Source organism: Rhopalosiphum maidis, chromosome 3 (genome assembly GCF_003676215.2).
Source record: "Rhopalosiphum maidis isolate BTI-1 chromosome 3, ASM367621v3, whole genome shotgun sequence".
Taxonomy (NCBI): Eukaryota; Metazoa; Arthropoda; class Insecta; order Hemiptera; family Aphididae; genus Rhopalosiphum; species Rhopalosiphum maidis.
The window spans coordinates 58,442,412-58,454,214 of NC_040879.1; the positions used below are offsets into that span (position 1 = coordinate 58,442,412).

The window sequence follows — 11,803 nt, forward strand, 5'->3', positions numbered from 1 at the left end:
TATTCATGGTGCAGGTAACTAATGTACTGCCTATAATATACTTAAATAATACATCTTATTATTTTAAATTAATGAATAGGTAATGTTGTACCTAATTATTATATGCGAGTATAAATGGAAAACATAATATTATCATAAAATAAGTGAAAATTTTCATTTTTACTAGCATCGAGGTTTGATGTAACATGTAACTATTTTATGTTTTTTTACGATTTATTGTCAGTATTCTCAATTTTACCAATTTACCAAATAAAATTTAAGTGAATAGATAAAGAAATTGTTTCATCACAAAAGTTGTTTGATATTAAATTATGAAATTTTCCTTTGATAAATTTGTAAGAATTCATTACAAATAATATTTGGATAATGGATACTGTTATTTTCAATGAGTAAAACAGCGCAATAAGGTGAATACAATATAAATAATAAAACAAGTAAATTTAAATACATTTACATGCAAAATTTTTAATGATTATTTAACAGTTATTAAATTAAATCACATATAAATACAATATCAGAAATAATGCACTATTGTCCTAAATATTATAAAATATTTTTTATTCTAAAAAATAAAAAAACAAAAGAAGAAATGTATAATTGTCTATTTGTAATCATACATATTTATATTATCTTAAAATGTTTTCACGATTATTTTCATATTATAATAATCCAAAAATAATTTATAAGCCATAAGGTATATGTAATTATTTATTATTACAATACCTAATTGTAACTTAAATATCACGACATTAATGAAAAAAAAATATATATATATATATAAGTATATAAAGACCTTGCTAATCGTGAATTAGCAACACAGATTTTATTAATATTTTAAGATAATACAAGAATATTGTACTTTAGTTATCAAAATTAAAAATTAAAATTAAAAAAATACAATTTATATAATAATATATACTTAAAAACAAAGATAATTTTCCTTTTAACAACTTGTGTTGTTATTTACTATAAAATATGACTATCTATACTATCATAATTATAATATAACATATATAAATTATAATATGTTTAATACGTATTTTAGCATCTAAGACACTAACATGAGTTTGGCCGAGAACCAAATTATGTAAAGGCGACAATCCGACAAAATATTTTGCCATTTAATGCCGTCGCCGTAGTGCGTGCAATAAGGACAGTAATCGTAACCGCTGTAACCGTTGGCTTCACTCTTCAGCAGGAGTTCGTGTGATGTGAAACAGTCGAACAAGGGAAGGTGGACAGCAAGCACACATATCGCAATTAACTAAAAATTTTTCTGGCCATAAATTATTTTAAACTCATCTTGCTCTTCTGTTAGTCGTTTGTTATTCGACTTTTAAAAATAAATTGTACTGAGGTGTACCTGTAAAATATTCACACAATATGAATCATTAAAATTTTAAAAGGGACGGACGTAAGACGATAAACGTATGCCATCACGTATCTCATCTTAAGTTCACAGTGTTGATCAAATTAAATTTCAGATAAAATGATTGATTTAGAATGTACCGTCGTACAAGGTCTAAAGGGCGCTATGGATTATAAATTTACTCCATTCCCTAAACATTTTTTCTAGGTACAACCTTGTTTAATATAATATACTGACCGTTTAATTGCGGGGCAAGTAGTGTCTACATAGTTGTCAAATGCGAGTATGTCTGTCAACTATTCGTCCAAGAATTAAAAATATTTGTAACGCCCATCAGGCACACATTTCTCATTAAATGTATATGTCGTAGGCCATATGGAAAATTAGTTTTTTTGCAAAAAAGACTAGGCTCTTTGCAATGGGGTAGCCCGTTTGAAAACTACTTATTGTTTTTCCAGACAGCCTGCTGTTTTTCAGGTTCATCACATAGAGACTAACAGCAGTTAGGCTTTTTAAGAACTATAATCATTTTATGTTAAAAACCATTTTAATTATTTTATTTTAAGGGTTATTGATAATAACACAGTACAATATATGTAACATGTAACATTATTATTCATTACTTTTAATTTTGTAAAATAGTTATTTCTATCTCATAGACATACTAATCTTTAGATTTTCATTTAACTTTGAATTTTAAATCATTTTAAGATTTTTGTAAGTGACTTGTCATTAATGACACAAACAATATCTGACTTGACATCTTTTGCACATATTACTTAGCTATGTATAATATACTGCAATAAATGCGATGATAACAATATAAATCCCTATTGACCCTACTATGAGTATGATATTAATATTCACTTACTCTTACATAATCTACTCGTATATTTTGATAATCATATTTTTCATGATTTGAAGTTTTATAAAAAAATGTGTTCAAATTTCTACAACAGGATGACTTAGTACTTGCTGCGTTAGTAGAGATGACATCTTACAAAAGTTTATATTAAAATAGAATTTTATATAATGGTAATTGAATGTAATAATATTTATGATACATTTTGCATATCAATATAATATGATAACAATCAAACCACTAGTTAAATAGTCAACAACTGTACAAAATTAATAAGTAATGAATAATAATGTTACATATTACACATATTGTATTGCGTTATTATCAATAACCCTTAAAATAAAATAATTAAAATGGTTTTTACCATAAAATGATTATAGTTCTTAAAAGGCCTAACTGCTGTTAGTCTGTATGCAATGAGCCTGAAAAACAGCAGGCTGCCTGGAAAAATAATAAGTAGTTCGCAAACGGGCTAACCCCATTGCAAAGAGCCTAGTCTTTTTGCAAAAAAACTAATTTTCCGTATGGCCTACGACATATATATAATTATAATTAATATAAAACAATTTTATTCATCTAAAACTAGGTCAGTGTGCCGTGAAAATTTTTTGAAGTGTACGGTGTGTTGTGTATAATAAAAGTGAAAACCACTAACCTATATTGTCAAAATCAGTTATCAGAAAATCCCAATTCTATTAGTTACGTAATCTTATTTATAACGTGTAATAAAATATACTTGGTAACTGTTTTTATATAACAAACGATAAGGTTTTTCTTCAAAGTTTATTTTAAAATTAGTTTATCCCAGTTATAAGTATAGGTAATGCATTTAAAAAAAAGAAAGTAAAGGTGTTTGGGACGCAAAATTTGTGGTGGATTTTATAGCTTTGTGTCCATAGTTTTCAAATCAACAGGATTCAATCTAAGGTAAGAGCTAAACCGTTTCTAGTCTTCTGTAATTTATATAGTAAATGTGTGTCACAAATCCGATATAAAAACTCTGCCAGTGTTACCCTAAAATCATTATTTGTTGTTTAAATATTCTATTTTGCTAAAATTTTATCTTTAATTAATATCTTAAAAAAAAAATTGTACATAATAAATATTTTTGAGACTTAAGTTGCTGTAATAACTTTATAAGTACTATTGAATTAAATGTTAAAGCTTTAGAATTAAACATACATACTTCTTGACACATATTTGACATATTATTCTTTATCAAATTATTATAGAAATACATCTATACTAAATAGTTTAAAAATATGAGTAAATATATTAACGTAGTGTATGTTGAGTTTGTAGACTCGTAATTTCAAAATAAATAAGATAATTGTGATAAAAAAGTACTAGATCAAAATGTGTACGGACCAGAACCAGGATCAAGGGCCCCATCTTGAACAAAAGTTGAATACTGAACTTTCAGAGCTCCGGGAATGGGCCAAAACGAGGTTGAACAAGCAACTGGCGCTACACTACCAGATGGTAGAACTTTACGATCGGAAGTTGACAAAATGCAACATGTACAAAGAGGAATTGGAATGGAATCGCACGGAAAACGCACGTTTTAAATTCACTTCACAGTGCCTAATGGACAAGATCGAACAATTGACTAGTAGTGATGGCAAAAAATCTTTGATAGAGTTCGAAAAAAACGTAAACGATCACGATAAAAACAAAGATACTGACGCCGATCCGTTAACTGCATACACGGAAGTGAGTCTTTTACACTTGTAAATTATAACTAATAAATAATTTGTATAAAAATAGAAATACATATTGTTACATTATTGCATATAATAATAATAATATTTATTTATTCCAACTAACAATAATATTACAATAATAACAATAATATTAAAGTAGTTGTACCTAACAGTAGTTAACTGTTAAAGACTTAAGTTAAAGGCAATGGATGCAATGTACATTACATATTTTAAAAACATAAAAAAATGTTCTTAAGTTCGTGAATTTATTAATATACACAATTATATTTTAAACGATTGACAATAGGTATACAAACCTAAATAGGTACTTAATTTAATTTATTTTATTTAAATTTATAGTTACCAAAGCTATGATAATTAATTATTGGTATTCATATCACATTAATCATTATGTAAAACAAATTTTTTAAATTCTAAATAAAGTTAAAGTTACTGATAATAAGAACCTTATAAATAATAAATATGTTATCTGTCATACAATCGAAAATATAAAAGATCGGTGTTATAACTAATGGGTGGGTATGTGATGAAAAAATGTTATACTATCCAAAATTAAACATTTACTGACCTACCACTTAATATTAAGATTGGTACAAAAATGCATTTCATTGATTAATATTAATATGTTATAATATTATTCAAAAATTCAAACTTATATTATATACCCAATTAGTACACGCTTTCAACGTAGCTTTTAAGTCCTGGTGACCATCGTTGTTTGATTGTTTGTTCAAGTGCGATATCCGTATTAAATACATTACTATTCGTCAATACAATTACACGAATAAAACCTTTTTAAAAATGTATTAAGGTTAATGCTTATTTTACATATTTCAACGCTTTTAAGTTTAAGTATCATATTTTGGATTTTAAGGGTATATTTTAAATTTTATTTTTTTAGTACATATTTCAAATATTTATAGAGAATAAGAATTTCAGTAATACATTTCTCATAAATCATGATCAACAATTATTAAATTAAATTGAAAATTTGTAAGAAAGACTATAGATAATAGATATACATCTTTATCTTATAGTGGTCAGTGGATAGTTTAGATATTATATAATATATTATGTTTATACTGTAATACAGAATTTTACAAATCATTTTTTACGTATATTTTTGTTCAATTTTATGAATACTTTTTCTAACACATATTTTAAGCCGTTAAATATAAGTACATATTTGTATAATGATATTTTAGTACATTTAAGTATTTGCTCTAATTATCAATATTATGTGCTACAGATGTGTACAAAAAAGTTGATCGAAAAAGTAACTGAGTACAAGGAACAGGTCGAGAAGATATCCATAGAGTTGGACAATGTCAACGACCAGCTAGCCAACTCGGCAAAAACAGAAGAGGTGCTGCTGCGGTGCTTGGACAACTTGACGGTGTTGGCCGAAACGGAACGAATGAGAAGGGACCGAGAAGAGTCGGAGTTGCGGAAGACGGTGAACCAGCTAACGGCCGAGCTAGATAAGGTGCAGCAGGAAAAGGACCGATTGCGGTCGGTTGAGGCCAAAATTTCGGTTGAGATGATGCACCACGAGTCTGCGCAGGACGAAGCGATGCGTACAGAAAACGCGCAGCTGCAGGCTAAATTGGGAACGAGTGGAATTGTGGTAGCTACGCTTCAGTCCAGGATATTCGATCTAGAAAAGGAACTGGCCGAGCTAACGGACGTAGGGCACGTGCAACAGGAACAGAGTCAGATCTCCGGCTTTGGCGGAGAGTTAATAGACGGCGGCTCGTCTACGTCTATGATACTGTACCAATGTAATCTATCTCGAACGGGCGACGAACACGTTGCCAGTTTTCTGGACCTAGGACGCGGTGATGACCAATCAATACCGTGTTTATTGTCGATCAAAAGCTCCGGCACCGCTGCCGAAGACGTTCGACTGTCTTGTTCGCAGTCGACTGACGACGACCGCCAACCATCGTATTATTCAGAGTCACCCAACGACGACCACCAACCATCGTATTCAGAGTCACCCAACGACGACCGACAACCTTCGTATTCGGAGTCGACGAACAACGGCCACCAACCATCGTATTCGGAGTCCACCAACAACGACCGCCAACCATCGTATTCAGAGTCACCCAACGACGACCGCCAACCATCATATTTGGAGTCGACCAACGACGACTGCCAACCAACGCATTCGGAGTCGACCAATAACGACAGCCAACCATCGCACTCGGGGTCGACCGACAATGACAACCACCAACTATCTTTTTCACTGTCGTCTACTGTGGAGAACTGCAGCACCGATACAGCCTCTGAACCATCATCACTGGTGAAATTGAAAAATCGTCGTTTGGCTGACATTATAAAAAAATATGAGAGCAAGCACGAAGAAATAAAATGAATTTTATAATCAGAAATAATCATAATTAAGTTTTTTTTTTTTTTTACTGATCGAGTCGGATATCCACCGCAAACACTGTACTTCAGTCCACGCACAGTCGTAATTGCAGCAGTTTAAACATCCAGCTCGACCAATAGTACGAAGAGCTATGTAGTATAGCTATATATACGTTTTATATAAAAATACGAAACAATCGAAGCATGGGCGATTTTAAATATAATCGCAAGTAAAATGCATAATTGGTTATTTATCCAACACTGACATGAACATACAGATATACATGTTATACGGTCATATACAATAATTGTAATATGATACTACGAAACAATAATCAATATATAAAAGCAATTTTTATGATTTCAAAATAAATCATAATGTATTAACATACCTACATAAATATTATATACGTATATCGTATATATATATTGTTTATAAGTTACACAATGTTTCGAAAATTAAAATAATTTGACAAAAACAATTATATAAAAATGATAAAAATCTAAATTTAATTTATGAATATAGTTTATACACCTGAGGTTATATCTGTAATTATTCATTTAAGGCAAAAATAATATTTAGTAAATAGATACACGAAACAATTATTAGGTATAAATAATTAGATAGGTATATATTATAATTAGATAATTAGATAATTAAATAGGTATTATTAGGTAAACAAAATTTATTTTTTATTTTCAATCAAATTTATGAGATTGTTAATAATTTATTTTTATTATTGCTAATAATCGCTTTAATTTCTCAAATTACATTTGGAAAAAAACGATGAAATTATTTTATATAACATTAAAATTCACAGTAATGCTGTATAATACTATCCTTATAATTTTATAAGATAGCCAATCCAATTAATTGTCTCAACGTGTAGTAAAAATAACACGATTTATTTAGTGAACACTGTAGCTTATTATTATTATAGTTTATAATTATGAATTTATGATGATTTATGTGTGGTTGTAAATTCTCCTGTAATATAAACACTCATGTATTTTGAGTAATAAAAAAAAAAAAATGATGTAGGTAAGTATGACTTCTATTATTATGTTATAATATGTACCTATGTTTTTTTTTTAAATGCTTAATAATTAATGTTATATTGTTTGTACATAGGTACGTTACATTATGGTTCATAAGCTCTACAAGACTATAAGTTAGTATAACTAGAATTCTAGAAGATCATTCGTGCCGTACACGTACTTATAGACAGCCGATAGGGCTCGGTATTTCGGTAATAATGTAATATAATAACCAAATCGATGTCTCGGATCTCCATTTTAATCTATAACCCGTTCATTACACAGTATTCGCATATAATAATATGTCCGATACCGTAATATTACTTATGACATTAATAATGGTCTGTTGATAATGTTTTGATAAACAAAAGGTAATAATGCAGTTTTATTACATACCTTTCGAGTTTATGATTATTAATTTTTATTTCTTATGCCGTTAAAAATTATTCAATTAATGTGTCAATTGTAAGTACCTAATACGTACCTATATTAAATTAATATTATATATAAATATGCATTTTTATTATTTATTTTATGAAAAATTCTAATGCTAATAACACTATATTGAGTTATTACTTCTAAAAAACAATATGGGCCGTATGCACACTGTTGTTACATCGTTACATCACATTTAAAACTCTAACAGGTACGTAAGTATTAGAAATCTGTTAAATTTTTAAAAGAAAACACGTTCTTGTGCAGTTGTACTCGTATAGGTTTTGTTTTGACTGTTTGTTAAGAGTGTTATTAAATTTGTTTCTCTTGATAGCAAGATTGGTGATTTTTTTTTCGGCCCGGGAAATATGGACTAAACCGGCCCATCCGCCGCAAATGTAACTTATTCCCTTAAAAGGGGCATAATTTTTATTTAAATTTCAAAATTTGTTTAGTTTCACCTTTAAATTAGTAAAATAATATAATACTTATAATTATAACTAATAGTTTTGAGTTAGTCAGATGAGGTTAACCTTGTTGTATATGCATGCCTGTGTGTATGTATATATGTATGTATGTATGTATGTATGTATGTATGTACTGCGTATATATTTACGTATATGTGTATGTATATATGTGCCGATGGAGCTTGCATATATATAACGCTCAAATGCGTTGACTCAGGATAAATTACCTGTGTGACCGATTCGGTTCTCACGATGGTCTACGTGACCAAAAAGGCTGGGTCAGCACATACTGAAGACCTCGGACGGACCGTTGCAACGCGCCCCGTCTGTTGGTAATTAGTCGAGTCTGGTCTAAAGAGAGAGTGACACCTGCGTTACTCAGCAGAGCATCTTATAATTTTCATAGCAGAACCTCGTATCGTTTTAATCAGATCCTCTCGTAATATTAGTATTTAATATTCATTTCTTTAGTGTGTAATTCATTTAAATATTCATTTCTTTAGTGTTTAATTCATATCAATATTGATGTATTCAGTGTTAAGTTCATAAATCAGTAATTATAATATAATATATATACCTATAACCAACACCTGTGTTACTTCATTTGACACTAACAACCAAGATAAACCTCACACGACGGTACTCCACACTTCATTGGTGGCAGCGGTGGGATCTCTGAAAGCGAAGAATTGTCGTAATTCACTTTACGACAGTGCAATTTTAGAGATCACTAACCTACGTGGATTTACCGCCGTCCAAGTGTAATCGGTTTTTGTGTCAATACACCAGCACAGATTTCGTTCAAAAATCAGTAACACAATGATTGAAGTGCCGCCGCGATATAATTCGCGCCGTCAGGGAGGGGAGCTGCACACGTCTTCGTTCCAGTACGCACCGCCGCCGCCGCACCAGTGGGACAGTTCTACAGCACTATCAGCGGACGTCGTATCAACACCGCCACACTATCAACGGAAATCTTATCAACCAGTAAACAATAACAATCAACATAATCATAATGCAGCGGTATTTATTATGCATCATCGCGTAAGTTTTATTTAATGTATTCGTTAATCGGGATTTATTTATGCTAGTGCGTGTCGAATTCAGGGTCTAATGGTAGCACCAATTTAGATTTAATATATTTCAGTATTTATAATACTGTTCACAACTAATTTACGTCAATCTATTTAATTTATTCAATAATTGGGATTTATTCATTTATTTATTTTTGGCTAATGCATGTCGAACTCAGGGTCAAATGATAGCATCAATTCAGATTTAATAGATTTAAGTAGCTCTAGTAGTGATCCCTCTAGTGGAGAATTGTATGAACCAAGTAGTTGGTTACGTAGTGCAAGAGAGACGATAGAACAAGCGGACGAGCTTTTAGGTTCAACCAGGTATTTTCTAAGAAAGCAAGTGACCAACGCACATCCAGAACATCAACAAAATTCAGAACATCAGCAGCACGTACAGCATACAGAACATCAAAAAGACAAGACAAACTCAGAACGTCCAGAAACTCAATCGAATCAAGAAAATCAAAAATATTCGGAAAATACAGTACGTCAAAACAACTCAGAGCTACAAATAGGAAAAATGGAAGACCAACAGAAGCTAGAAACCTCTAATCTTAAGACAGAAACACACAAATCTGGAGTAAGCATCGACGCAGCAATGCGCGTAGTACCGAACTTCGATGGAACAAGCTCCGACCAAGCATATCATTTCCTAAGGGCGTGTGATTTCGCAGTCAGGATTGTCGATCCGGATCAGGTCGATTTGTTAGTACAGGGACTGATAATTAAGCTATCAGGAAGAGCATTGCGGTCGATAAGATATAAGGACATAACGACGTACAAGGAATTCCGGAAAAATATTGTGGAAATATCGGAAACCAAAAAGTTACTACCCCGGCTGCACATGAAATTGCTCACGTGCAAGAAGAGTCCTGATGAAGGAGTGCAAGAATATTATAATAAAATGGAGCAATTATTACACGACTTAATTAGTGCAACAATGGAGGGGGGGGATTACGCGAATGGAACGGATATTGAAAGGTTGTTACACAATCAGGTGCTCAACGCATTTATAAGCGGCTTACCCGAATCTTATCGGATATTATTAAAAGCGCGAGGCCCTAAGAAGCTGAGCGATGCGTTAGTATTCGCTTTAGAAGAGGAAACAGAGGGAAACCTGGCGAAGGAAACTCAATTGTTCAATATACAAACTAACACCAAGAATCAACAGCCATCAAAATCTTATTCCGGAGTGTCAAGAAATGGAAACAATGGTAAAAACAACAACACCAATAAGGGCTGTTTCAAGTGTGGCAGAACAAATCATTTTGCCAGAGACTGCAGAGCATCACAATGGGATCAAGAAAAGTTTAGAGCCAATCAACAAAGTGGACAACAAAATTCCAAAAACTCCGTTAGAAATGTATTGATATGTAGATATTGCAAGAAAGAAGGGCACGAGCTAGAAGAATGCCGCAAAAGGAGATACGTAAACAGCAAAAAGGAACAGGACCCAAAAGAAGTCACCACAGAGCATCAGAATGCGGGAAATGGGGCAGAGCCGAGCACAACCAGCGCACGTTCGGTTCAGCAGATTCAGAGCGCTGTTTTAAGTCTGCAACGGCCCTCCACTTCTCAGCAGCATTGATAGACAATACGACCTCGCTCAAGATTGAACAGTGTGTAAAGGAAAAAGTAAGATTGTTGGTGGATACTGGTAGTGACGTAAATATGATAAAACTTTCAGAGCTGAAGAAAAATATACTGGTGGACGAAACCACTATTTACAAACTAACAGGTATAAATTCACAGCCAGTGTTCACCATAGGATCAGTCACTTTAAAAATCCAACTTGGAACAGAAGATACAATTGCCGTGTTCCAGGTAACGCATGACAACTTTCCTATATCAGAAGCAGGGATTTTGGGCGCTCCATTTCTTCGAGACAATGGAATAAATATTAACTTCAGAACCTCTACATTGTCGACAGAATCTCCAAATCCAGAACCTCCAGAACCTCAGATTATCCAACCACGTTCGGAAACACTCATACCCGTCTTGACAGACAAGGAAGATGGAACAACCTTAATAATCCATGCGCAGAACATCGGAGAAAAAGGGATTGTATCGGGAAATATTGTCAATCATGTAAAGGATGGACAAATATTGGTCTCGGTAATAAACACGTCAGAGGATCCCATCGAATTGTTTCCACCCCGACTGGGGGGTGTGCAACACGAAATCTTCAGAGAATCAGGTGCCTACGTCTGTCATCAAATAGAAGAACAGAAAGTTAAAGAGAGCCAAAAAAAAAGGTTAACAGAAACAATTCGAATGGACCACCTAAATCACGAGGAGCGAGCCAGCCTCCTACGAATATGTAAAAAATATCAGGATTTATTCCATTTTGAGGGAGAACCTCTATCGTTCACCACAGCGATCCAGCATGAAATCAAAATTCCGGAAGGAACGGCTCCAGTAAACATCAGGCCATATAGGCTTCCCTACGCTCATAG

At 32.3% G+C, this 11,803-nt stretch overlaps 1 protein-coding gene across 1 annotated transcript; it reads left to right on the forward strand.

The window, feature by feature from the left end:
• Window positions 1-3,587: 3,587 nt before the first annotated feature.
• Window positions 3,588-6,332, forward strand: LOC113558263 (paramyosin-like). Its single transcript, XM_026963740.1, has 3 exons — window positions 3,588-3,944; window positions 5,205-5,977; window positions 6,230-6,332. Exons 1-3 carry the CDS (start codon window positions 3,588-3,590, stop codon window positions 6,330-6,332), a joined length of 1,233 nt encoding a protein of 410 aa, XP_026819541.1.
• Window positions 6,333-11,803: the final 5,471 nt, after the last annotated feature.

What these genes read in the sequence shown, in the direction of transcription:
- LOC113558263 (XM_026963740.1), top strand. Translation starts at nt 3,588, where the DNA reads ATGTGTACGGACCAGAACCAGGATCAAGGGCCCCATCTTGAACAAAAG. An exon ending in CGTTAACTGCATACACGGAA is followed by an intron (nt 3,945 to 5,204) that starts GTGAGTCTTTTA and finishes TATGTGCTACAG; the next exon opens with ATGTGTACAAAAAAGTTGAT. An exon ending in AACGACGACCGACAACCTTC is followed by an intron (nt 5,978 to 6,229) that starts GTATTCGGAGTC and finishes GGAGAACTGCAG; the next exon opens with CACCGATACAGCCTCTGAAC.